This window comes from Candidozyma haemuli (assembly GCF_002926055.2).
Source record: "Candidozyma haemuli strain B11899 chromosome Unknown E_2014730914, whole genome shotgun sequence".
NCBI classification, from domain to species: Eukaryota; Fungi; Ascomycota; class Pichiomycetes; order Serinales; family Metschnikowiaceae; genus Candidozyma; species Candidozyma haemuli.
In genome coordinates, this window is record NW_020289903.1 from 39,042 (window position 1) to 63,647 (window position 24,606).

Genomic DNA, 24,606 nt, shown 5'->3' on the forward strand with positions numbered 1-24,606 from the left:
CCTTGAATTTCTTGTAGTACATCAGAATCCTCTTTCGCCACCGAAAGCCACCACAGTGCCTTTTGCACCCAAATACGCCTCTCCATTCGCACCCAGATAAAGGCGTGGGTTAAGTATTACCACCGTCCCCTTCCTGCACAGGTCGCCCACTCGGGAAACACCAGACCATACTATCAACCTCTGGCTTATGCACTACGCTCCATATTACCTCCTAGTTCGTTCTAGTCATTCCAGCACACTCCCTGTTGCACGACCTGGGATCCTTAGCATATATAAGGGAATAGCACCCAACCACCGGTCTCACTCGTCCATCCTGATCTTCCACATCCAAATTTCACCCATTGCTTTCCCCTCACCTCCCTTTCCCCAGACCCTGAATCACCTGGTAGTTGCGTGCCAGGCCTAGTTTCACCTCCTTTAAATGTCCTTCAACTACCCCCACTCCAGACAATCTGCTTCGGAGTCCTGGCTGAACAACTCTGCTGAAACGTTGAAGTCTGCAAGCATGAACGCATCCACATCCACCACTCCAAACTCTCATAATGCATCCATGGCGCCGGTTCCACCTGACTCCGACCAGCCGCCGGGGTTCAGAAACCCTTGGTACTCGCCAGGTCAGCAGATGGCTCCGCTGCTTGGACAGCAACAGATGGGTACTGGCATGAACCATCTGCCTCAACATCTGCCGCAGCTTTCGTTGCTTCAACAGAAGAAACAGCCGTTTGCTAACCAGCTCCAAACAACGTACGAGAATGCTGCTCTGCAACAAAACTCACAACAGCCTGTGTTTTATCCTCCTCTGCGGGCAGACAATCCCTTTAACCATTATTACACCAATCAGGAGGTTCTGCTTCACCACATGCCCGATAGAAGAATGTCCGCCGCCGTGGACGGGCCGTTGTTCAATCCTTACGGTAACGCGTTGAATCTTCAAGCAAATGCTTCTGCAGCTAATAGTCATCTTTATCCACCGAACACCGCTCAGAATCCACTCCAGTTCGCTCCGTCAATTCCATACAACTCGGCTCGCCGCTCTTCCGTAGCGGCAGGAGCAAATTCTTATCAACGAACTCCATTACAATCTCGGTACTTTAGTGGTGTCAATGTGCCACCTACTGCACCATTTATGGGTGTTCCTGCTCCTCCTCCTGTCAAGTCTACTCCGAAGATAATGAAGGTGCGGTCTAAGAGCGACCTCAAGCCTAAGGTCCATCACCAGCCAAAATATAGAAGAAGATCGATCAATTCGATTCATATATCTCCAGTGAATGCGCTTTCAGTCTACTTGACCGAATCATATTCTATGTGCCAGCCACAGAAGTTTCGTTACTCAAAAACCTCCAACCCTAAGCGTGTTCTCACAAAGCCTCTGGAGCCGAAATTCAATAACGGTTACGATAATGTGGATTCCGATTATATCCTTTACGTCAATGATATGTTAGGTACGGAAGAAGGCAGGAAGTACGTTGTTCTTGATCTTCTTGGATCCGGCACATTTGGACAAGTGGTGAAGTGTCAGAATCTTTCTAACCAATCGGTAGTAGCGGTGAAGGTGATCAAATCGAAACCGGCCTATCTCAACCAATCGCTATCCGAAGTCAAGCTCTTGGAGTTTCTCAACCAGAATAGTTCAAGCACTACATTCATTTCCCTTCTCGATACGTTTATGCACAAAGAGCATCTTTGTTTGGTATTCGAAATTTTAGCATCCAATTTATATGAGCTTATAAAACAGAACCAGTTTAATGGACTTAATATGAAGCTCGTCAAGTCATTTACACGGCAGTTGCTCGAGGCATGTGCTCAGTTGAAGAATCTTCAAATAATACATTGCGATATGAAGCCTGAGAATATTCTCTTGTGCCAACCTGATAAGCCAGATATTAAGGTGATTGATTTTGGAAGTGCATGTTTTACAAGGCAAACGATCTACTCGTACATTCAGCTGAGATTCTATAGGTCGCCGGAGGTAATCTTGGGCCTACCTTACACTGAATCGATTGACATGTGGTCACTTGGCTGCATAGTCGGTGAACTATTCCTTGGCTTACCTATGTTCCCTGGTTCCTCTGAATACAACCAGATATGGAAAATAGTTGATATGTTGGGAAACCCTCCAAGACATATGATTGAGGTCGGACGCAATGCCATGAATTATTTTGAAAAGCTACCATCCTCAGAGGCCAACGGAAAGCCTAGCTATCGTCTCAAATCTCACGAAGACTATCTTGAATTTTTGAGGACGACAAAGGGCAAAGATGAAGTTCGCAAATCTGAACAGCCGAACAAGGAGTACTTCAATGACCGCTTATTAAAAGACATAATCGTCAACTACAAAATGCCATCGAGAAAAATGACTCAATCAATGGTGGACAAAGAAATGCATGATAGGCACTTGCTTGTCGATTTTTTGGGCAAGGTGCTTAATTTCAACCCGCTTGAGCGGTTGACCCCACAAGAGGCGTTGAAGCATCCTTTTGTGAGTGACACGTCGGCACCCCCAAAGAACATTCCTCTTGACTCACCTAATCCTTCAGCTATGGTATAGACAATTTAGCCAATGCAGAAACCAACGTCATTTAAAATGCGCATATTGAAATGGTTGCAAAATGTAGATAGATAGGTAGACTAATGTCGTGCGCGCACGAAAAACTCAATATAGACGTGAAAAGTCTCACGAAACACATTAACCAGCGACCTCCACAAATCGTTGGAAAGAACTTGCCGAGGGTGGATCAGTCAATACTAACTTTTTATTCACAACATGAATGTCAGTACAAGTGCCCTTGGAGTCCGTAGGAGAAAGCCACGGACCCAGAACATCGATGATGAAGAAAATGCCTCTTTGTTGAAGCTAGGGCCAGAGTTCCAGCTCACACAGATTACCAATACAGGAGACCAAGAACAGCTTATAGCTCTAAATTTATCTGAAGCTAGACTTCTAATCAGAGCTGCATTAAAGGAGAGAAAAAGCAAACAAGAGGCTAGACAGTATGAGGAAGAAGACGAGGAAAACGAAAGAGAGGATGAGATTGCAAACATAGAGCTCGCAGGACCAAACTCGAACGAAGTCACCCATAAGACATTGAACTATCTTTCCACTTTTACCAGATTCAAGAACTCTTTCTCCACCGAGACGGTTGAGAAGCTCTTGAACGATTTCAATAGCCAAGCATCGGAGCCTCTACACCCATTTGAATTGGCACAGTTGGGTAACTTAGAATGTGAGGACGCCGAGGAAGCCAAGTCTTTGATCCCTAGTTTGGCCAACAAAGTTTCTGATGTTCAACTCAAGACCCTCTTGACTGAGTTGAGAAAGTACCAGACCTTGTCATAAGTCGCATTCGTAAATGCGAAGAAAGCTGAGCATTTTTGAGAAAAACAAGATAAAAAAAGAAGATAATAGCTCTATTGTAACATTAGCAAATATTAAATCAATTAAGTAAACATATTGTAATACTAGTGGAAAGTGCATATGCGGCCCTTCAGTCCATCGCACTTGATGTAGGAATATCATCACAACCAACCTCATATCAATCTCCAACATGGATGACGACGACTTATACGATGAGTTTGGTAATTTCATAGGTGATCCAAATGACTCTGACGCAGACTCTGTTTCTGGTTCTGAAGTTGGAGAACCTGATGAGCTCGAAGAGGTCCCTGTGAATGAAGATGGAGATGGAGATGAAGATGAGGATGTTGAGGGCATCCATGAAGATACATCACAACAAGCTTTGATACATACTGGTGTACCCCTGAGATTTGCAGGCGCTGAAACAATTGTGGTAGACCTGGCTCAAGTTCCCGAGGACCAGCCTGTCATCAGAGCTGCAGCTGAGACCAAGTTACATGTGGAGTTCAAGGCTGAAGCAGAAGAAGACCTACCGCCAACGACTTATTCACGCGAGTACATGCTTCAGCTTGCGGAACGGCTTCCTGAAAGAATCCGTAATGTTGCTGTGGTGGGCAATTTGCATACGGGTAAGACAAGTTTGGTGGATACTCTTGTCTTAGAGACCCATCCAAGTTTAACCACTTCGAAGAGGGACTCGCAAGACTTCAAACCATTACGCTTCCTTGATACACATGTCCTTGAACGTGGAAGGGGAATGTCAATCTTCTCACATCAAATGACCCTTCTATTGCAGGACAGTCGAGACAAATCACACGTCCTCAATATACTAGATTGCCCTGGTCATCCAGATTTCGATGACGAGACTCAAGCAATGCTTGACGCTGCTGATGGAGCTCTTTTGGTTCTTGATGTAACTGAAGGCCTTACAAGGCGCGATAAGCGTTATATCACTTCAATTGTCAAGAGAAACTTGCCTATAGTCGTCGTTCTTAATAAGGTCGATCGCTTGATCATAGAACAACGCTTACCCACCTCAGACTTCTATTTGAAGATTCGCTTCATTCTTGACGACATAAACGCTTGCATTCATCACAACGAGTTTGCCCTGTTGTATACCCACAAGAAGCTCATAAGCCCTTTGGAGGATAATGTCGTGTTCTCGTCCAATAATTTCCTGTTTTCATTCACGCTCAAGTCATTCATTAACCTATATGCTACTGAACTTCTGGCTTATGGAAGCATAGTCCACGATAAGTTTGAAGCTTTATTTTGGGGCGATATTTATTACAACCAGGATACTCGAAAGTTCACAAAGGACAAGAAACTTGGGAAGAGATCCTTCGAGCTGTTTATTTTGGAGCCACTTTACAAGCTCATAACTCATGCTATCACTACTGATAGTAAAAGCAAGCAAGTTCCAAAACTATTATGGGAAAACTTTGGTATAAAGCTTCAGAAGTCACACCTAGAGAAGGACCCACAAGAACTCGTGCGCTTCGTACTTGGGAGTATTTTCGGATCTTCCAAGGGTCTTGTGAGCCTGATTGCAAACACCGTCCTGGTTCCCTCAGGCGCACATCCCAAATACCCAATGATTTCGGAAGTTCCCTCCACAGAGACCGTCGCTGAGGCCATCAAGCTTTCATTTTCGTCAGACTATAAGACTAAATCTTTACTCGTCAAAGTGCTTAAGGGCTCTATCAAGGCTGGCGATACCCTCAAGGTGCTCAATAGCGATCTTGCTGAAGATGTACAAAAGCTCACTGTGAAGAAGGTTCTGATACCAGCTGGAAGGTATAGAATAAGCACAGATGGCGTAGGAGCTGGAATGTTTGCATACATCACCACGAGTGATTCATCAATTGCCAAATCTGCATCATTGTTCAGCTCAGGTCTTCTGCCAGAATTAGTGAAAGCTTTCCACAGAACGAGCTTTGGCGAGCACTCAGTGTTTAAAGTCGCAGTGGAACCAGAGAACCCATCAGATTTGCCACGACTCGTCGAAGGTTTAAGAAGCATGAGCCAATGCTACTCCTCAGCAATAGTTAAACTCGAGGATAGCGGTGAGCATGTAATATTAGCTCCAGGTGAGCTTTACTTAGACTGCTTCCTTCATGATCTCAGGAACTCTTCAGGAGAGTATCTTTCAATCAAAGTCAGTGACCCAATGGTAAAATTTGGCGAGTCATGCTCGGAAAGATCCGCTACAAAGCTTTCCACCTATGGACCATCTAAGAAGACCTTCATTTCTATCACCGCTGAACCTGTCGCTGACAAACGTCTTAGTAGGTCACTTGAGAATGGAGTGATAGACTTATCCCAGCCACAGCGAAACCTAGCCAAAGTGCTTCGAAATGACTATGGGTGGGACTCGTTAGCTGCGAGATCTTTGTGGGTGTTAGGGCCGCAAGATATGCAACTGCCATCAATGCTTCTCGATGACACTATCGAAGGCGAGACAGATAAGGCTCTTTTAGCATCGTACAAAGATTTCATCACAACAGGCTTTCGTTTGGGTATAGAGGAAGGTCCATTATGTGACGAACCCATTAGAAACACAAAGTTCAAGATCCTTGACGCCGTCCTCGGAAGTTCGGATATCCGTAACCATGGGGCTCAGACAGTTACAATGACAAGGAACGCTGTCCATACGGGATTGCTCACATCTGCACCTCGTTTGCTTGAGCCAGTATACCGTGTGAATATCATGTGTAACGCTAGAAGTATCCAGGCTGCTCACCTTATCCTTGACAAAAGGAGAGGCTGGATCGTATCTGAAACATCCATTCCTGCCACACAACTATATGAACTTGAGGGATTCGTTCCAGTTGTCGATTCCGTTGGCCTTGATACTGACATGAGGCTACAGACACAGGGTCAGGCCATGTGCTTGGTAGAATTCAACCGATGGAAAGCAGTACCGGGCGACCCTCTTGATAAGACAGTTCCTTTGCCTTCATTGAAACCAGTTCCACACGAATCAATGGCACGGGACTTCGTTATGAAGACCAGAAGAAGAAAGGGGTTAAGTGGGGAGCCCAACTTGCAAAAGTACATCGATCCAAGTCTTTACTCTCGCTTGAGAGAAAGCGGCATTATCGATTAATGTTTGAAAAATACAGAATTCGGTTGGGTATGACTAGCCGGTATATCTAGATGATAAATTTTGCATGAATAAATGATTATAGAATTTAATAATAAAAAAAAAAAAAAAAAAAAAAAGCCAACACGAGTAATCCACTGTGCCTTTTGAGAGACAATTGAAGAGATTATGAAGAGTATCTTCTCTTCTTAGCAATCTGATCACTTTCTGGTTCCACAAGCGGTGAATCTGACTGGCCATCAAGAGTCTGTAGGAGGCGTTCATATACAGCGACTGGACTTTCATCATAGCTTAGCCTTATAACAACAGGTGAATCCTCGTCATTGTGTCTGTTTTTGAAGTGCTGGACATTGCTAACCACTTCTGTGAGTGACAAATGATCCGCTCGATGGTCGCTTGAAGAGACTGTAAAGATATCATTGAACGTTAACTTCAAGAAATCGTCATTTAGCTCAGGATTCAATTCCCAATAAGCCTCCGTTTCCAGAAGTTTTGACATGAATTCCCCAAGTAGAATTGTCAGCGAAAGCTCCTCGCCTGCAAATAGGCTCGGAAGGTTAGACAGACTCTTGTCGAAGCTAGGATGAGGCACTAATAGGTACTCCTTCTTCCCAGTTGTTACTATAGTGGGTAGACTGAAAGACTGTATGCCATTAGTAGTGTCAGTCACAGCGGTAGAATCGTCCACCCTCGACTCCGTTCCAAACGTCTCGCTTTCTTCAAGATTTTCAATTTCGTCCTCGCTATCAATCTCAACTACTGATACCTGCCTAGACCCAAGAAGCTCAATATCGTCTCCAGAACTTTCCGCATCCCGCTCGTCGTCATATTGCTCACCAGAGACGTGCTGTAGATCCTGAGAGTCCTCTTCAAAGTCACTCTGTGGTTCATCCAGCGCAAAGCCCTCTTCTTCATTCTCTGGAACAATGGGTTCATTATCATTTAGGTCAGGGTCTGCATCAGAAACATCATCAAGAGAGCCGGCTATATCACCAATTGAGTCTTCAGGCTTATCGTTGTCATTCCATTCATTCTCAGCACCTTGTTCATCTTGCAAGTCTTGAATAGCTTGTTCAGCCAGCACCACCGCTTGTCGAGTAAGTTCTTCGGATGTAGCAGGAACTTCTTCGTCATCAATATCCAAGTTAGCATCTGTGATCTTCTCTTCGAGAAACTCATGTTTCGTGTCCAAGTGGGGGAGGTTTGTGGATAGGTCTTGCTGTTCCGAGTCTTCCAAGTCACTCAAAAGGCCAGTTGTTTCCTCGTGTTCATTCTTCGTCGCCATTGGATACCTTGAGGGTTAATAAATTATACAAAAGTACTTACCACTTTGATGGATAGGGAAAAGAGGATGATGTTTGGGTTATGTAGCAAAGTTACTGCATGGTTATGTGGGTGCGAAATGAAGTATGCTCATTGTATATATAAAGCTAATAGTACACTAAGTTGAAGCGAGCAATGGAATTGATGTTCTAAAGCTCGGATCTTCCTTTAATTATTCTTTTGAAATCGAAATTGAGGTGATGGTTACTTTATGGTACCCATACCTTGAAAGATTGAGGAGTCTCTATGGACAAGGGCTTGACTGTGGATTCGGAGTTCTGTGTCTTGGCATCGGTATCTTCAGATCTGGATTGTGACTCTTGTTTAGAGTCTTTGTCGTCGAATGCCAGCACAGTAGGCTTGTAAAGCAATGACTGAGCTTCCTTGATAATGCTTTCGATATTCTGCACCTTATCACCAGGAGTGGCCTCTCCTTCTTTCGAGGATTTGAGAAGTTCAAGAGCGTCATTGAGTTTCTTTGAAATGCTTACCGTTGATCTGGTCAATGCAAGCCTATCGCAGAAAATCTCATTTTGGAGACGAGACAAGTTGGATCTCTCTCTCTGGAAAATCTTTTCGAGTTCATTGACCTTATTCATCTTCACATCAAGTTTGGTAAGTTCGTTATTAAGAATACTTGAAGTCAACCTTTGCATTTCTCTCTCCTCGTAATTGGCAAACAAATGACTGCGGCCACCGACAGTGCCCAAGACACCAGCTGCAGCATCCTTGATGTTTTCACTTGATTCAGAAGTGTTGAATACTTGTTTTAAGTCGTCCTCGAGCGCAGGATCGATCGATTCGGGGTTGGCCGAGCCATTGGACTCAGTGCTTTCTTTCTTTTCGTCAGATCCTTCTTTTCCAGAGACCGATTGCGTTTTCTCAATTCTTTCAAAGAATTTTTCGTCCAATTTATCCGAAGCACGCTTAGTAGCTGCTCTCACCACATCGGAATCAACAAGATTCGTCATGAAGACAAGGTTTCCAATAACTGGATTATCAGTGGATGAAACTGGGAAGTTTGCTGCGTATTTTATAATGCTGTCATCCTTGGAGTCAAGGGCATTGAACCTGTCCTCCAACGGCATACCAAGGAACTTGAGAATACATTCCTGAGGAGTTTTGTCATTTCCGACTTTTTTGGCGATCTTGTACCAGTCATTTCTGTGCTCTTTGATACCAAGAACGAGCAGTGAAAGTTCTTCAGTAGACCAATTGTCGTCAACAGCAGTTTCAATCTTGCGCTTCTTCTGAGATGGTTCGATATCGAGGCCCAAATCATCGTTTTGCGATTCTGCATGATCTGAAGAGCCATTAATACCTTTTTCTGACCCAAGAAGAGCTTTAAGTTTCTCCGCGTTCACATTTTCAGTGTTCACCTTGAAAGTATCAAAGGGGAATAAACCTCTAGGGGTGTCGTATTGTACATGAAAGTCGCCGGTGTATGGTAATCCGACCAGGGATCCGTTCGGTAACTTTTCTAAAGCATAGGCAGGTTTGAGTTGAGGGTTCACCTGATAGTTTATAAGTCCCCATTTTGTGAGGAAACGATGGACTCTCATTATTGTGCCAACATCACCGACCAAATTGCGGCGACAGGAGGTCAATGTCAAGTATTCGTTGGGGTTTAACCGGTAAACGTTAATCATGAAGTTTCTGTAATTGGCGTAGATTTTGGGAGATTTCGATGGATGTGACGTGTTGAAAAATTCAGGCAATGAATCACGCTCAATTTGATGAATCTTCTTCATGTTGAACCATGACGCATATGATGGAATTATTATGGCATGGGTCTGACGAATACGAGACTTGTCATCCGTGTCTAAACCACTAGAGTCGCCCAACTTTTGATCAAAGACATCCTCCTCAACCTCAGAGTCACTTTCATGTTTCTCCACGGTAGCAGACTGCTCTTTCTTGATCTCTGGCTCGTCATCTTCTATACGTGGAGCGCTCTTTCGGCTTTCGGTAACCTTCTCGTCACCTTCGGTGTTCGAGTCAGTTGCAGTGGCAGGCTTCGAAACAGAGTCAGTTTCGGTAGATGGAATAGGTGTAGTTTCGGAAGGTGACACAGACGACTTCTCCGGAACATCTTCTTTAGGCTTTTCCTTCTCGTCATCCTTCTCGTCATCCTTTTCTTCGACCTTTTCGTCGCTCTTCTCTTCATCCTTTGCGTCATCTTTCTCGGTGTCATCCTGCTCAGCCGTGGCAGACTCCAGGTCTTTAACCAGGCTATCAACATCCATGTTGGCATCCTCGTTGGCTTTGTCTAGATTCTCAACATCTTCTGACTTTTCGTCCTCGGGGTTTTCAAGATCGGCAGTATCGAACACAGCATCGTCCGCGTTTTCAGACGTGTTTTCGGGTAGCTCTTGTAGCTGTTTATCACCATCAGGCAGGTCGTCTTTGCTGTCGATATCCATATCGAAGAACTCATTTGGCTCTGAAGTCATGTTCTGCAAACCGTCGTCCAAGTTGTCATCCAAAGTAGGGTCCAACATGGGATCTAAAGAAGGGTCCAAATTATCATCCTGGTTTGAGTCTCCGAGGGCATTGTCAATGTTGTCAATGTTGTCTGAGTTGTCAGTCAAGGACAATTCTTCGTTGGCAGCCTTGTCCTGATTGTTGTTTGAAGGCAGTAGCGGTGTTTGTTCTGCGTCAGACATGAGGGTGTTTTGATAACAATAAAAAAAAAGGGGGAAACTGCTAATTCAAAAAAGTAATCCACGGCAGCTAGTGAAAATTCGAAAGACGCTGGTGGGTTTATTCAAGGAACGTGTATGGCCAAACAAACAAGTACGCCAGTGGTTATCTGTTGGCGAGAACGGTACTGGGAGCCGTAAGAAAACAAGGATCAGGTTTTGGAAGAAATCAATCCAACTTGATTTTTTTGTTGCAATGGCACCCACAAAAACAGCAAACGTGACTTGTCGAGATGGATCGTGTATTTCAACCGGTACAGCGATTGGTCGTGTTGCAAAAAATTGTTTGCGCTCTGTAAGGTGTAGCTCGTGGGAGTTGAGTCTTGGGAAACGGGAGGTCGTGCGAGGGCGGAGAGTGGGTCAGGGCCTTTTGAGAGCCAGCTACAAAGTGGCAGTAGAGAAAGCCCACCGAAAAGTGGGAAGGACCATCAAGTTGAAACAAAAATCGGTTACACTGCTACAGCGTTTATTTTTAAAAACCAGCCTTATCTGATAAGTTAAGCAGAGGATGCATGAAGAAGCGACATATGGCAAGAAGAAGGAAGAGAATGGGGTAAAGAAAGAAAGCCGGCTGCGAATATGTAAATAAGGCAAAGAAACGACAATTACGAGACTCGGTGCGTGGGCAAGAAAAACCACAAAAAGGCAAAACGCCCCACGGGCCGCCATGCTGGGAGGGACAAAAAGGGAGGGAGAAGAAGAAAAAGATAACAGGGATGATTGTAAACATGGGGAGGAAGAAAGGTATGGGGATTTTGAAAAGAAAAGTTTAGTGTTTGCAGGGAGATAACACAATGCTTAAAGGATATTTTAGCCACTGAGAGTAGACTGGTAGGCTCCACAACAAAGTGCGGCTTTTTTTCTTTGCAGCCATTAGGCCATGAAAAGTGGATAGAGGTGATAGGGAGTTTGGCCTGGAAGGGGTTTTTTTTATTCTACATTGTTGTTTCTGGGGACGCCGGCTTGTTGGGCAGGTTACTGGAAATGGACGTCCATGGTCTTTTTTCCGTCTGCACGGATCCTCCTTTGGCTTATCGAGTCTCAAGCAATGGTCTGCGTGCATTACGCAACAATGCTAAATCGTGCCTTACTGTGGGTTCTTACAGGAGCTAGCTAAGCGTAGGAAGTGTTTTCTGTCTCTTTTGTTGCTTACGACTTGTTTCCTTGGCCTGTGCTTTTGGTCTTCCCATTTGGCTTCGTAGGTCTTCTAGTAGTGTAGTTTCCTATGTATCTGACGATTTCCGGTTTGCGAGCGAAATGTGGAAAAACCTCATTAACTGAACTAGATTGTATGTTCTGAACAACGCCTTAACAGAAAATGCCCCGACTAGAGTTAAATAATTGGGCTTTGGGGTATATTGGTGGGCCAGTCGTCGCATCACGTGCGCGCATCTAGGGCTCAGACCTAGCAGCTTAACTGTGCGAGCGCGGCCATACCTGCACTCCTACGCAGTCCTGGGCCCTCACTCTAACGAAGAAAAAAATTTCACCAACCAAAAACTCTTTCCCACCACAAACTCCATCAGTTACCATGGTTCGTTACGCTGCTTCACCAGTCAACCCAGCCAAGTCGGCCACTGCTCGTGGTGCTTACTTGAGAGTCTCTTTCAAGAACACCAGAGAGACCGCCCAGGCCATCAACGGATGGAACTTGGAGAAGGCTCAGAAATACTTGGATGATGTCTTGGACCACACAAGAGCCATTCCTTTCAGAAGATTCAACCACTCCATTGGTAGAACCGCTCAGGGTAAGGAGTGGGGTGTCCAGAAGGCCAGATGGCCTGCCAAGTCCGTCAACTACGTTAAGGACTTGTTGAGAAACGCTCAGTCCAACGCCGAGGCTAAGGGTTTGGATGTTGCTAAGTTGAAGATCACTCACATCCAGGTCAACCAGGCTCCAAAGAACAGAAGAAGAACTTACAGAGCTCACGGTAGATCTAACGCCTACTTGTCCCACCCATCTCACATTGAACTCATTGTCTCTGAGGAAGAGGAGCAGATTGCTAAGGCCACCGACAAGGTCCAGCCAAGATTGAACTCCAGACAGAGAGGTAGATTGGCTCACTTGAAGCGTATCGGTGCTTAAGCCCCATGTACATCTAATAAATATCACGAGGACTTTTACCATGTAGAAATGACTCTAGCCTGTATTGGGTATATAAATAAGTGTGGTTTAAATTAAGATATTAGGGAGGGAATACTAAGGCGAATCAGTTAATACTGTTGGAGCGTATCACTTTCATCAATAGACTTAAGTCCGAGGCAGCTTGTTCGGAGAACTCAATGGCGCCTTCAAGTAGTAGCACTATTACTAGGGCCACATTGAAAAATTGCTGGGAGGTGATGCGAACTGCGCTGAAGCACATATCGAACGCCTTCTTTGTAGTATCTATTAGAAACATAATATGGGGTATAGCGAATGTAGTAAATGTCAAAAACTGATGTCAAATAAAGGTACAAACCAAGCAGGATCAAGCGGCACCCCTCAGCTTCTTATACATCCGGATAAATCGCTGGATGCAAAAAAGTTGGGATGCAGCACATCCTCCCACATATACAGAGAACCAGATAGAGAGTCTGGACTTTGTGCGCAAGCGCAGCCGAATGGCAGGGGATCTCTGGAGGAAATTACTTCGGGAAATATCAGGCAGGCATAAAGTGGGAAAAACGGCTGCAAGGTGGACCACGGATTTTTTTTTTCACAATTTTTCGTGTCCCAGCGCCCCCAAACTCATGTCATACACAAAAAAAGCTCCACAAAAAGAGTTTTCCCTTCTACCTAGCACCACTAAATCCGGACTAAAATCTTTTACGTCGTATACTTCCTGTGTTCCTTTAAATCCCAATTTTTTTCCACAATCAATGCCCAAATCCTGGGCACCCATTGACTACTCTCCGTCTTGTCTTTGTTGTTTTTTTCCGCAACCGTTTTCTGTCTCATGAAGCCACTCTCTCGTCTAAGCTCTGCCAATACAAGCATGTGCAAACGATTATCCACTGGCCGTAGCACCTGCCAACTGCTTTTTGTGGTCTTTTTGTGGTCTTTTTCCGTCTTGTCCATTGCCATTCCTGCCTTCTTGCCATCCCCTGCCTTCTTGCAGGTCCAGCCCTTTTTGCCAGTACCAGGGCTTGTTTGCTTGCCTGGTCCTGCTTATTTCGACCTGGTGGGCCACGGCCTGTGCGGATGCGGCTGTGGGCCATGCTAATTTTTCTTTTTCTGACTATTCTTCCGCCCCTCCTTTGGGCTTGTTTTTCGCAGCCATCCCACAAAACGGTTCCAGGTGGAAGATCCAGGCTGGGGCCAGCCGAGGGTATTGGGAAAACCGTTGGGGGTAAGCCTCGCTGTGGTACTTTTGGTTGTTCCGTTGTTGTTTTGGGAATGGTGCTGGTCATGGATACTTCTAGCCTACTGTGCCTCTAGCACGAGCCATTCCCAGTCTCATTCTCGTATGCACTTATCTCATGGCAGACCTTCACTACCCGTCTCTCTATGTATCTGTTTAGAGGTAATTCACAACACATGTCTTTTTCCCGATTCGCTCGACATTCTCTAATTACTAGCCCGAACTCGAGTCGATCCCGGCTCTATCTCCGAGGATAATGCTCCTACGGTTCACTTGATTACCCTGTGTAGAGTAGTGTCTGTGTCTGGTGCACTGCCATCTAGCCGGGTCTTGGCGAGACTTCGTGTTTCAGTCAATAGTGGCTGATGGGTTGGAAGTGGGTGGGAGTGTGGATATGAAGACGTGTTGCGTGGTTTGCTTGTCAGTGGCGGTTCAGTGTGTGCCTTGGGCTGATTTTTCGCAACCAACAGACTCTTATCAGGAAGTCTTAGATAAACCGAAATGGCGCCACAAATTGATGGTTGATCTAGATTGAGCTCAAGTCTGGCCAGGAAATACGAGATTAGATTGTTTTCTTAAATTACTTTCTCATATGATAATCGGGTATGCTGCTTGCTATGGGATCTGTCTATGTTGAATGCGTGCTATTGCTCGCATTATGGCGCATACCACAGTGTCCATTCAGCACTCATTTGCTTTCAAGGGGCATTACCTCGGTTTCACCAAAACCAGCTTTCATCTGTAATTCAATTCATATCTTATCAGTTGGTACTCTTCATTGGGTATTCTACGGCTGCGCGTAACTCTTGCTGGCCCAGCGTAACGCACAGCACGCAGCGCAGCCAATAACACCAACCGCTTTTCTCACTACTTTTCACCTCTCAGCTTTCAACTCCTACACCAAGTTCTATTATCAATAATGGCTGGACCTCATGCTAAGGCATACATGGGCTGGTGGGGCCACATCGGCTCCCCAAAGCAGAAGTACGTTAACATGTACACTGTTTCTCCTTACGCTACCAGACCTTTGAAGGGTGCTTTGCACAACTCCGTCTTCAACGTCTTTAGAAGATTCAAGAACCAGGTTCTCTTCGTCGTCATCCCAGGTGCCATTGTTTGGACCATCAACGCTAAGGCCACCGAGTACAACGAGTTCTTGTACACCAAGGCTGGCAGAGAGGAGTTGGAGAGAGTCAACGTCTAATTTGTTACATCATCATTCATAAATCTTCCGCATGTCAATATACAATCAGAAAGCTTGCATTTTACAGTAGATTCCAAGGGTTGAATTTTATTAATCTTCAGGCTGCTTTGCCTGCGGTTTGTATTACAATGTCTATTTATTTGGATCTCTTGTACACCTTACCCAAGAAAGCGGTCAAGACATCCTTCTTCAAGCCTCTGCTCTCATCGAGATTGTCAATCTGCTTTCTCAAGCGACCGACAACGTCTTCCTCGTACTCGTGGTAAAGCTTAGAAATTTCAAGCTCGTTGAACAACTTCTTGACTCTAGCCTCACTCTCGTCATCCTTCTTACCGTAGTTCTCATCCAAAAGCTTACGCTGGTCAGCGTTAGCCTTCAACAAGGCCTGGTTCACGACCCAAGAACACTTGTTGTCCTTGATATCAGTACCGATCTTACCAATCTGCTCTGGGGTACCAAAACAGTCCAAGTAGTCATCCTGGATCTGGAAGTACTCGCCCAAGGGAATCAAGATATCCTTTGCCTGCTGCAAGTCCTTCTCAGAGGTGACTCCACACATGAACAAAGCCAAGGCCACTGGCAAGTAGAAGGAGTAGTATGCGGTCTTGAAGATCACAATGAAAGAGTGCTTCTCCAACGAGAACTTGCTCAAGTCAACGTGCTCCTCATCAGCGGTAACCAAGTCCAACAACTGGCCCAACTCAGTCTGGAAAGTAACCTCGTGGAACAAGTCCAAGAGATCAACGTAGTAAGCCTCCTGGCGGAAATGCTTCTTCAACAACATGTAAATGGCACCCTCCAACATGAAAGAGTCATTGATAGCAATGTTACCAACACCAGGGTTCAAGTACCAACATGGCTGGCCTCTTCTGGTCTTAGACTGGTCCATCATGTCGTCGGCAACCAAGAAGTAAGCCTGCAACAACTCAATAGCCCAACCCAAGATGGCGACCTTCTTGTACTCCTCAGCAGACAAGTCGTCAATCTTGACATTCTTCAAGATACAGTAAGTGTCAATGACAGAAAGACCTCTGTTCAACTTACCACCTGGAGTGTTGTAGTACAAGTTCTTGGTGAACCACTCAACAGCCTCCTGGGGCATGTTGTAGTTGACCAAGATCTCTTTAAGTTCCTCAACCAACGAGTCGAACTCGCCGATGAATTTTTGTTTAGCGGCGTCTTTGTCCATTATGATGTAATGAATGAATAGATATGAGGGTCTATATTTTACTAGGTCTAAATTTCACTAATTTTCGCTGCTCGTATAAATCGCGTTTCAAGGGCATATCTTGTAATGGTCCAGCCACGAACTAGGCCCAGGTGAGACACCACCAAGAAAAGGCATATTATTTAAGCTTAATGCTTAAAGTATTACTTTTTACTTTCTTACTTGTCTTACACGCGTGCCAGTATACTTTTTCATGAGATATTTTGTCTATGTTGTACCTATTTTGCACCTATTTTGCAGCCTAGTGCCCTCTGTTACGCTTGCTCTTACCAGGCCTCGAGGCCTTGCCTTTGCCCTTCTTACCGACATTATATATGTCCGCAGAAGAGTCAGCGTCGTTCTTTCTCATTCCTCTCTTCTTACCGCCGAAACCGTATTTGGAGTCCTTGGCCATACGCTTACCGTTAGGCTTGTTTCTCTTGGCTGGTCTGTCGTCGGCTGTGGCTTCTTCTAATGCAATCTGGAACTCGTTATCGTTTTCGAGCTCGTTTGCGCTTCTCTTTTTCTTCAAAGACTTGATCTTATCCAAAGTCTCTCTCTTCTGCTTGGCTCTCTGTTGCAAAGTCTCATGTTGCACTTGCTTACCAAACTTCTTCAACTTTCTCTGCTTCTTAGCATCCTCAGAAGCCTTCTTGTCGGCCGCCTCCTTCAACAACTTGTTCTTCAACTTGTCCATGTGTTCGTCAGACTTCACCATCTCGGCAAAGTAATCAAGAGGACGGGAGAAAGGAACCTTCAACTTCAATAACGTAGATCTGCCTTGCTTAACAGCATCCAAACCTTGTTTATAAAATGCAAGCTCTCTTTCCGTGTCGTCGTAAATGTCCTTGATGCCAGCATCAGTGTTCTCTGCACTGATAACAGATTGATGCTCAATGAAGGAGTGCTTCTCCCAAGGTAACTGTATTCTGACAAGAGACTCTTTCAATGCAGCAATGTTGTTGATGGTAAGCTTGGAGTGTGGAACCACATCGGTGTCAGAATCGAGGTCGACATCGGACAATGGAACATCTTCGGCCTCTTCTTCATCCTCTTCTGGATCTTTTTCATCGTCTTCTCCCTCTTCCTCTTCATCATCTTCATCGTCATCATCGTCGTTCTCGCTTTCAAGCTCGCTTTCACTCTCAGAGGCAGCTAGCTTCTCGAGGTCCAACTCTTCCTCATCTTCATCCTCTTCCTCCTCCTCATCTTCAGAAGCGGCAGTAGCCTTAGAGCTTTCAGCTCTCTTTTTCATCAACTTCTTCAACATTCTCTTTTCTTTATGGGACAAAGGGGCGCCTTCATTAGGGAGGTCTTCCGCGATGCCTTCCTCCACCTCTTCTTCGCTTTCTGAGTCTTCTTCAACTGGAGCTTCGACAACCTTCTTAGGCTTTTGCTCCTTGGTCTGAGCCTTCAATGCAGCTGCTTGCTCTTTTTGATGCTTCAAAGCCGCCTTCAATTTACCTTTTCCCATGGCTTGATGTGTATCGACTATAACCTGAATAATTTTGGATGCGATGAGCATTGATAGTGCGGTAGTGCGCAGTACATAATGCGGTTAGCGAAAGGTGTATTCTGCCTCATTCAAGAAGCTCTTACCACTGCCGTATCTCCACCATCTAGGAATACAACTAGGTGCTCTGATTTCCATTGGTCTCAATAGCGAACCATCGAAAGCTTTCTCCCTGCAAATGCATCGTTTAGCCATGAGTACATCCTCGGACGTAGGGCAGCCCATGTATGGTGCGTGGTAGTAGCCAATATCTTCAAAATGGTGAATCTGGTCTCTGTCTAAAAGAAGGGATACACCAACTGTGTGGACAGGTGCATCACCCCATCTTTCGTAATAAAATCCACCGCTTTTGTCTAAATGGTCAAAGAATGCTCCATACGCCTCTCCTCTGAAGAATTCGAGATTTGCGATCTCAAAGTTCGACCAAAAGTGGCACATATTATATAGATTCTTGGTGGGGTTGGTAACTCCGAAGAAAACGTCCGTTTCGTTAGTTGTCAAGAAATCGTAGGCGTTGTTAGGGTGGAGGTACTGTGGGTATTTCTCAATAAATTCTTCGACAGTAGGCCATAGCGTAGGAATGGTATTTTCATAATCTGGAAGGGCTAAGACAAACCCATAGACCTTCTTATTCTCACGCAAGACAGTGAACGGATCGAATTGAAAGTCACACATGTATTCAACGTCAGGCTCCACTCGGAAGTACCATTCATAATTGAGCATCCGCTTCTGTCTGTAAAAGAAGCCTGAGTTGAAATGACACATGTTTCTGTATGAGCGAGATGGACCATAGATCACGTCCCAAGAATTTCTTAAGTTTTCTTCAAACTTCTCTTTATCAATGTGAGGAGGCATGCTCCAGTCCTCATGAGGAATGAGTTCGTAGAAGGTCTTTCCGCTGGCCATCATGGTAGTTTTATCTATGAACTCCTGATCGAATGGCACATCATTAAGAAAGACCCAAGGATATTTGTAATCTTTATTGAAACGATCTTCAAGCGATCTCATCAGGTCTAGTGCTCCTTTAAGCTCCAGGTTCCTGACAAGCATCACGATCGTGGCATTTTCCTTGCCAATCTGTTCTCGATCCTTGCCGAACTGTACTTCGTTAAAGAAAGAATTGGAGCTTAGTTTCTGTTCTCCAAATCTGGCAGGGTTATATCTGAAGACTGAATTCAGTCTCTTTGGTGCTTCTGTGGGCACCCAAGACGTGAGTTTCTCCCATACTGACAGGTCCTGTGATGGATATAGTAGATCATTGAGATTATTGTCGTGGAATTCAAAGAAGCGTGGAGCTTCTCTGGGTATAAGCAAGATTACTGCTAGAATAGCAATGGGTATGAAGGTGAGGTACGCCATTGCACTGGGCTGGTTTCGTGTAAGAAGCTGTATAGTACTTAAGGCGTAGCGGGTCTACAAAAGTACACCAGTACATCCTGTAAATTACCACCAAACAACGTTGATGTGACCAAGAAGGTGGGACTAGTATTTTATCATCAAGGGACCAATAGCAAGATACCTTGCCTTTTTCTGGTTGTTTAAGGGTAAAACGGCTTCTTATGGGTAGCTCGCACTGACTATAGTGAGACCCACAGAAGATACAATACGTCTCTAGGTATCTTTTTTATGTCCAGTAAAAGTGATTGACCTCGTGATAAGCAAATTCAGATCAGCGATCGAGAATATCTTGACCATAGATTTTATGTAATCTGTGTGGTGTCCAATCAACGAGGATAGTGGAACTAGCCATACTCTGGTACCAAGTACTTTTCGCAGCCAAGACGCACCAGAGTTGGAAGTCGAACAATGCTTCACTTTCGAGGCACCCAATGAAGGACAATTCTAAAGTATTAAAATGATATCTCGTTATCTTTTAAGTCCAAAGTATTTCTTTTCCAATTTTCGAATTTTTGTATTTTTGTCGAATCCACCTCTACATTCGGCAACCTATAGAATTGCACCAGTACTAGCTGACCCCGATGGGAACGTCATCGACTGGGGTCACGTGGTCGGAATTCGGTTCCAGCAAACATTTCCACCTCCCCAATCCAATTTTACAATTCTGTAAGTATACTCTCGAAGCTCCAATCCGTTATTAAATTTATATAGTCTTCATTTCCAGGACATGTGGCACTCTGCGGTATACTCTTCGTAGAGGTGAGAAAAAAGGTTCTCAGCCAATAGTAGCGCAAGAAATCCAATTACACAGTCCCGCACGCTAGAACAAAGTGAGTGGATAAAAAAGTCAAAAAAAACTAAGCGTACTTGCAACAAGCTAACCCTTCGGTTCTACACCATTTCTGCTCATATCATGCTTCGTAACTTCAGAGGTAGTGCAAAGCGTCTTAATGTCAGACTGTTGGCCACTGCTGCCGATGCTGCTGCCAACCCTAACCGTGTCCATGGTGGCTTGAAGGACCAGGACCGTATTTTCCAGAACGTCTATGGTAACTACGGCCACGATTTGAAGTCTTCCATGAAGATGGGTGACTGGTACAAAACGAAAGAGATTATCTTGAAAGGTGACAAGTGGATCTTGGACGAGATTAAGAAGTCCGGTCTTAGAGGAAGAGGAGGCGCTGGTTTCCCCTCTGGTCTCAAATGGTCTTTCATGAACCCTCCAGGATGGGAGAAGAACGTTGGTCCTAGATACTTGGTTGTCAACGCCGATGAAGGTGAGCCAGGTACCTGTAAGGATCGTGAAATCATCAGAAAAGACCCACACAAATTGGTTGAGGGATGTCTCTTAGCCGGTAGAGGTATGAACGCTACCGCTGCCTACATTTATATTAGAGGTGAATTCTACAACGAAACTGTCATCTTGCAAAATGCCATCAACGAGGCCTACAAGAACGGTTTGATTGGTAAGAACGCCTGTGGATCTGGTTACGACTTTGACATCTACATCCACAGAGGTATGGGTGCCTACATTTGTGGTGAAGAAACCGCCTTGATTGAATCCATCGAAGGTAAGGCTGGTAAGCCAAGATTGAAGCCACCATTCCCAGCTGGTATTGGTTTGTTCGGTAGACCATCTACTGTCACCAACGTCGAGACCGTGGCCGTCGCTCCAAGTATCTTGAGAAGAGGTGGTGACTGGTTTGCTTCTTTCGGTCGTGAGAGAAACTCCGGTACCAAGTTGTTCTGTATCTCTGGTCATGTCAACGAGCCATGTACCGTTGAGGAGGAAATGTCTATCTCTTTGAAGGAATTGTTGGAGAAGCATTGTGGAGGTGTCAAGGGTGGTTGGGACAACTTGTTGGGTGTTATCCCTGGTGGATGTTCCGTTCCAATCATGCCTAAGGAAACCTGTGACAATGTCTTGATGGACTACGATGCTTTGAGAGATGTCGGTTCTGGTTTGGGTACTGCCGCCGTTATTGTCATGAACAAGCAGACCGATATCATCAGAGCTATTCAAAGATTCGCAGCATTCTACAAGCACGAGTCTTGTGGTCAGTGTACTCCTTGTAGAGAGGGTACCACTTGGTTGCAAAAGATGATGGACAGATTTGTCTCTGGCCAGGCTACTGTCAAAGAGATTGATGAAATCTTTGAGCTCACTAAGGAAATCGAAGGTCACACCATTTGTGCCTTGGGTGATGCCGCTGCATGGCCTATCCAGGGTTTGATCAAGAGTTTCAGACCAGTCATGGAGGAAAGAATTGCTCAGTACCACGAGAAGCACAATGTTGAACTCGGTGGATGGGTGCCATCCGGTAAAGTCATTGACGGTAAAGTCATTGAGAACCCTCTTCCTGCTCACCACTAAGTTTATCAATCTGCTCGCACTTAAAAAGCTCCACACATACTGGGCACGCCCAGTGACTCACAGAGGTTTAACACAAACCCCTGACTTGCATTCATTAGAACGTTCTTCTGTGTATATCTAATCACCATTCTTACGTTATTATTATTTCAGTAGTTATTGAGCCACATTCCATGTACTCTCACGTGCGCGCCTTGTCATCGGAAGACTATAAGCTCCTAGTCCTTTCTCCTTCTGAACCACCTAAATGCCTCTGATGTCCGTGAAAAAGCCCGAGATTCCAATAAAACTAGACGAGTTCCCAAGGACGAAAGCCCGCAGCGGGAAAATCTTGGAAGATCTCGATGATGATGTCCTCAGGGTCAATAAGATAAAGAAAGAACTCAAGAAGAATAACTCCATTAAGGAACCTACAGAAGAGGATGACCAGTCATGGCAAGAACAATCAGAATACTTCAAGAATATTGATACGAAATCGTTCAGACAATACGACCTCGCTTGCTCTCGAGTCAAGGAGTTTTACGAAGAGCAACATGAGAAACAAACAGTGGCATACAATATCCAAGCAAGGATTAATTTCAAGACGAAAGTCAGGGCTAAAATGACCGTCTGGGAAGGTTTAGAAAGGCTAAATAAGCTTCTCGATGAAAGTGATCCTGATACTGAACTTACACAGATTGATCATGCGCTTCAGACAGCAGAAGCTATCAGGAAAGATAAGAAGCCTCGATGGATGCAGCTAGTGGGGCTCATACATGACTTGGGAAAGCTACTATATTTCTTTGACTCGAAGGGTCAGTGGGATGTTGTGGGTGATACTTTCCCTGTGGGATGTAAGTTCCTGAAGAAGATCATTTTCCCTGATAGCTTTGCAAAGAATCCTGATTTCTTCAATCCACTCTATAACACAAAGTACGGAATTTATTCGAAGAATTGCGGTTTAGATGCCGTCATGCTTTCCTGGGGACATGACGAGTACATGTACCATATTGCCAAAGCCAATTCTACGCTTCCGCAAGAAGCGCTCGCCATGATACGGTACCATTCGTTCTATCCTTGGCATCAGGAAAGTGCTTACAGTTATTTGATGGATGACCACGATAGGAAGATGCTCGAAGCTGTGAGGGCGTTCAACAAGTATGACTTGTATTCCAAAACGGACGAGCAATATGATGTTGAAGAATTGAAAAAATATTATATGGAGCTCATTGATGAATATTTTCCAGAGAAGATAATCGAATTCTGATCTTTTCTCTCTGGTTAACGACTTTACGAAACATTTGACATGACTGAAAAATTCTTGGTTATTTTAATTTAAGTACATATGTATGTAAGATGCTAAGGGTTTTTTAATGCAGAATAATCGCTGATTGCAGCGGAAACGAAACGAGTGTAGAATGTTTAGAAAAATCCGATGACTCCGAAAGCCTGTTCGATGCCATATGGGCCAGGGTTCTTCCAGAAGTCGTCAAAGGAACTCAAAATGGTGCAGTCACCATTGGTGGCGTCCATGATGGACTTGATAGCGGCATATTGGTTAGCGAGCGATGGAATGTTGTTACCGTTCTTGATTCCTTTAGAAGGGTAGCCGGTTTCTGTAATGACAGCCTTCTTAGAACAGATTTTGGCAATCTCCTTTTGCTGGGAAGCAACATATTCACCAGCTTCATCGGCGTGCAAATTGGTGTTGAAATAAGAGTGAGAGTTGATTCCAACAAAATCGATTTCGGCCTCAGTACACAATTCTGGGTGTCTCTTGTACATCACTGGAGGCTCGGAAGTGGTGACCTTACCGTTGTATCCGTTTGCTTGCAACTTCTTCTTGACGCTGTTAATCTTGGAGATCAATTGAGATGGGGTAGCGTAACCTTCAATGATAGCTTCGTTACCGATGGTGAGGTAGTCAAAGACATCCCAAGAGTTCTTCTTAGCGTAGTCAATCAAGTTAGAAACAGAGTCATCAATCGAGTCGACACCTTGGTTGGAGATCCAGAAACCTTGGTTGACCTTGAAGCCCAAAGAGCTAGCAAGTGGAAGGACAGCGCTGATGATGTTACAGTCAACACCATAGGTTCTGATCTTGTTGAATCCGGTCTGCTTGAGGAACTTCAAGTCAGTTTCGACTTCGTCGTGAGTCTTACAAGAACCGTCATTTCCATAAGGAGAGTAGACAATTACGTCTGGCCTGGTAAGCTTGTTCAGGGCCAGGGAAAACTTGTAGCCGCCCTGGCTGGAAATCTTCAACGAGTTCTCACCAGTTGGGGTGGAGGAGGAGGAGGAGGAAAACTGGGAGGACAGAGTTGTCGAATCAGCAGTGCTGCTTGGAGCGAAAGACGAAGTAGATGGGGCAGCCGTAGAAACGGAGGACTGAGCGTTGTTGTTGTTGCTGCTGCTGTTGCTGTTGTCGCTTCCGTTATTGTTGCTAGCGCTGCTGGTGTTGCTAGTGTTGTTGCTGTCGCTGGAGCCGTTGTTGTTGTTTCCAGTGTTTTCAGTGGAGCCAGAATTGTTGTTACCAGCATTGTCGTCAGAATTGTCACCAGAATCGTTACCAGAATTGTTGTCAGACGAGTCGGTTGGTTGAGGAGAAGTAGTAGCAGAAGTCGAAGTAACAGGAGCATCTGGAGAAGCAGTGTTGGCAGCAGTTTCAGCGGCAGTAGTGGCAGCTGGAGTCTCGGCAGCTGGAGTCTCAGCTGGAGTGTTGGCCTCAGTAGTAGCAGCAGGAGGGCTCTGTTGAGCGTTGTCAGTGTGAGTAGGTTCAGGCTGGTCATCACCATCTTGCTGGCCAGCAGCATAGGAGGTGGTGGTAACAGGAGTGGTAGCCCATTGGCCAGTAGTAATAGTGAAGGTAGTTGTGCAATCGCCAGAGATAAGCACTTGGACTGGAGGCAACCACACAGTAGTAGTACCGGTGGTGTAAGTCAGGGTCGAAGTCACAGCGTCAGCAGTGTGCCAACGAGTAATAACTCTTGGAACTGGGACACCCACAATACTTTGTATGAGGAAAAGGAGCGAAAGAATAAAGATCATTGCAAAAACGAATGTGAGTAGTAGGAGATCTTTGGTAAGTTTGAGAAAAAAGAATA

General features: G+C 45.0%; 13 protein-coding genes across 13 annotated transcripts; 7 read left to right on the forward strand and 6 right to left on the reverse strand. All coding sequences in view use genetic code 12, as the record gives it.

Moving 5' to 3' along the window:
- Nucleotides 1-421: 421 nt before the first annotated feature.
- On the forward strand, nt 422-2,548 carry YAK1 (serine/threonine protein kinase; the record flags this gene model as incomplete). Its single annotated transcript, XM_025486848.1, has 1 exon — nt 422-2,548. The coding sequence occupies one exon, from the start codon at nt 422-424 to the stop codon at nt 2,546-2,548; it is 2,127 nt and encodes a 708-aa protein (XP_025340296.1).
- A 216-nt stretch (nt 2,549-2,764) lies between these two features.
- RPB4 (DNA-directed RNA polymerase II subunit) lies at nt 2,765-3,337 on the forward strand (the record flags this gene model as incomplete). The annotated part of the gene is made up of 1 exon (XM_025486849.1): nt 2,765-3,337. The coding sequence occupies one exon, from the start codon at nt 2,765-2,767 to the stop codon at nt 3,335-3,337; it is 573 nt and encodes a 190-aa protein (XP_025340297.1).
- Nucleotides 3,338-3,545: 208 nt separating this feature from the next.
- Nucleotides 3,546-6,464, forward strand: SNU114 (U5 snRNP GTPase; the record flags this gene model as incomplete). The annotated part of the gene is made up of 1 exon (XM_025486850.1): nt 3,546-6,464. The coding sequence occupies one exon, from the start codon at nt 3,546-3,548 to the stop codon at nt 6,462-6,464; it is 2,919 nt and encodes a 972-aa protein (XP_025340298.1).
- A 163-nt stretch (nt 6,465-6,627) lies between these two features.
- CXQ85_003198 (uncharacterized protein) lies at nt 6,628-7,746 on the reverse strand (the record flags this gene model as incomplete). The annotated part of the gene is made up of 1 exon (XM_025486851.1): nt 6,628-7,746. The coding sequence occupies one exon, from the start codon at nt 7,744-7,746 to the stop codon at nt 6,628-6,630; it is 1,119 nt and encodes a 372-aa protein (XP_025340299.1).
- A 247-nt stretch (nt 7,747-7,993) lies between these two features.
- CXQ85_003199 (uncharacterized protein) lies at nt 7,994-10,450 on the reverse strand (the record flags this gene model as incomplete). The annotated part of the gene is made up of 1 exon (XM_025486852.1): nt 7,994-10,450. The coding sequence occupies one exon, from the start codon at nt 10,448-10,450 to the stop codon at nt 7,994-7,996; it is 2,457 nt and encodes an 818-aa protein (XP_025340300.1).
- A 1,567-nt stretch (nt 10,451-12,017) lies between these two features.
- Nucleotides 12,018-12,572, forward strand: RPL17B (60S ribosomal protein uL22; the record flags this gene model as incomplete). The annotated part of the gene is made up of 1 exon (XM_025486853.1): nt 12,018-12,572. One exon carries the CDS (start codon nt 12,018-12,020, stop codon nt 12,570-12,572), a length of 555 nt encoding a protein of 184 aa, XP_025340301.1.
- Nucleotides 12,573-14,749: 2,177 nt separating this feature from the next.
- Nucleotides 14,750-15,104, forward strand: QCR8 (ubiquinol--cytochrome-c reductase subunit 8; the record flags this gene model as incomplete). The annotated part of the gene is made up of 2 exons (XM_025486854.1): nt 14,750-15,028; nt 15,084-15,104. The coding sequence occupies 2 exons, from the start codon at nt 14,750-14,752 to the stop codon at nt 15,102-15,104; spliced, it is 300 nt and encodes a 99-aa protein (XP_025340302.1).
- Nucleotides 15,105-15,170: 66 nt separating this feature from the next.
- On the reverse strand, nt 15,171-16,223 carry ERG20 (bifunctional (2E,6E)-farnesyl diphosphate synthase/dimethylallyltranstransferase; the record flags this gene model as incomplete). The annotated part of the gene is made up of 1 exon (XM_025486855.1): nt 15,171-16,223. The coding sequence occupies one exon, from the start codon at nt 16,221-16,223 to the stop codon at nt 15,171-15,173; it is 1,053 nt and encodes a 350-aa protein (XP_025340303.1).
- Nucleotides 16,224-16,503: 280 nt separating this feature from the next.
- On the reverse strand, nt 16,504-17,715 carry CXQ85_003203 (uncharacterized protein; the record flags this gene model as incomplete). The annotated part of the gene is made up of 1 exon (XM_025486856.1): nt 16,504-17,715. One exon carries the CDS (start codon nt 17,713-17,715, stop codon nt 16,504-16,506), a length of 1,212 nt encoding a protein of 403 aa, XP_025340304.1.
- Nucleotides 17,716-17,799: 84 nt separating this feature from the next.
- Nucleotides 17,800-19,113, reverse strand: KTR2 (mannosyltransferase; the record flags this gene model as incomplete). Its single annotated transcript, XM_025486857.1, has 1 exon — nt 17,800-19,113. One exon carries the CDS (start codon nt 19,111-19,113, stop codon nt 17,800-17,802), a length of 1,314 nt encoding a protein of 437 aa, XP_025340305.1.
- A 952-nt stretch (nt 19,114-20,065) lies between these two features.
- NDH51 (Ndh51p) lies at nt 20,066-21,526 on the forward strand (the record flags this gene model as incomplete). The annotated part of the gene is made up of 1 exon (XM_025486858.1): nt 20,066-21,526. One exon carries the CDS (start codon nt 20,066-20,068, stop codon nt 21,524-21,526), a length of 1,461 nt encoding a protein of 486 aa, XP_025340306.1.
- Nucleotides 21,527-21,779: 253 nt separating this feature from the next.
- CXQ85_003206 (uncharacterized protein) lies at nt 21,780-22,769 on the forward strand (the record flags this gene model as incomplete). The annotated part of the gene is made up of 1 exon (XM_025486859.1): nt 21,780-22,769. The coding sequence occupies one exon, from the start codon at nt 21,780-21,782 to the stop codon at nt 22,767-22,769; it is 990 nt and encodes a 329-aa protein (XP_025340307.1).
- Nucleotides 22,770-22,924: 155 nt separating this feature from the next.
- SCW11 (putative glucan endo-1,3-beta-D-glucosidase) lies at nt 22,925-24,550 on the reverse strand (the record flags this gene model as incomplete). Its single annotated transcript, XM_025486860.1, has 1 exon — nt 22,925-24,550. One exon carries the CDS (start codon nt 24,548-24,550, stop codon nt 22,925-22,927), a length of 1,626 nt encoding a protein of 541 aa, XP_025340308.1.
- Nucleotides 24,551-24,606: the final 56 nt, after the last annotated feature.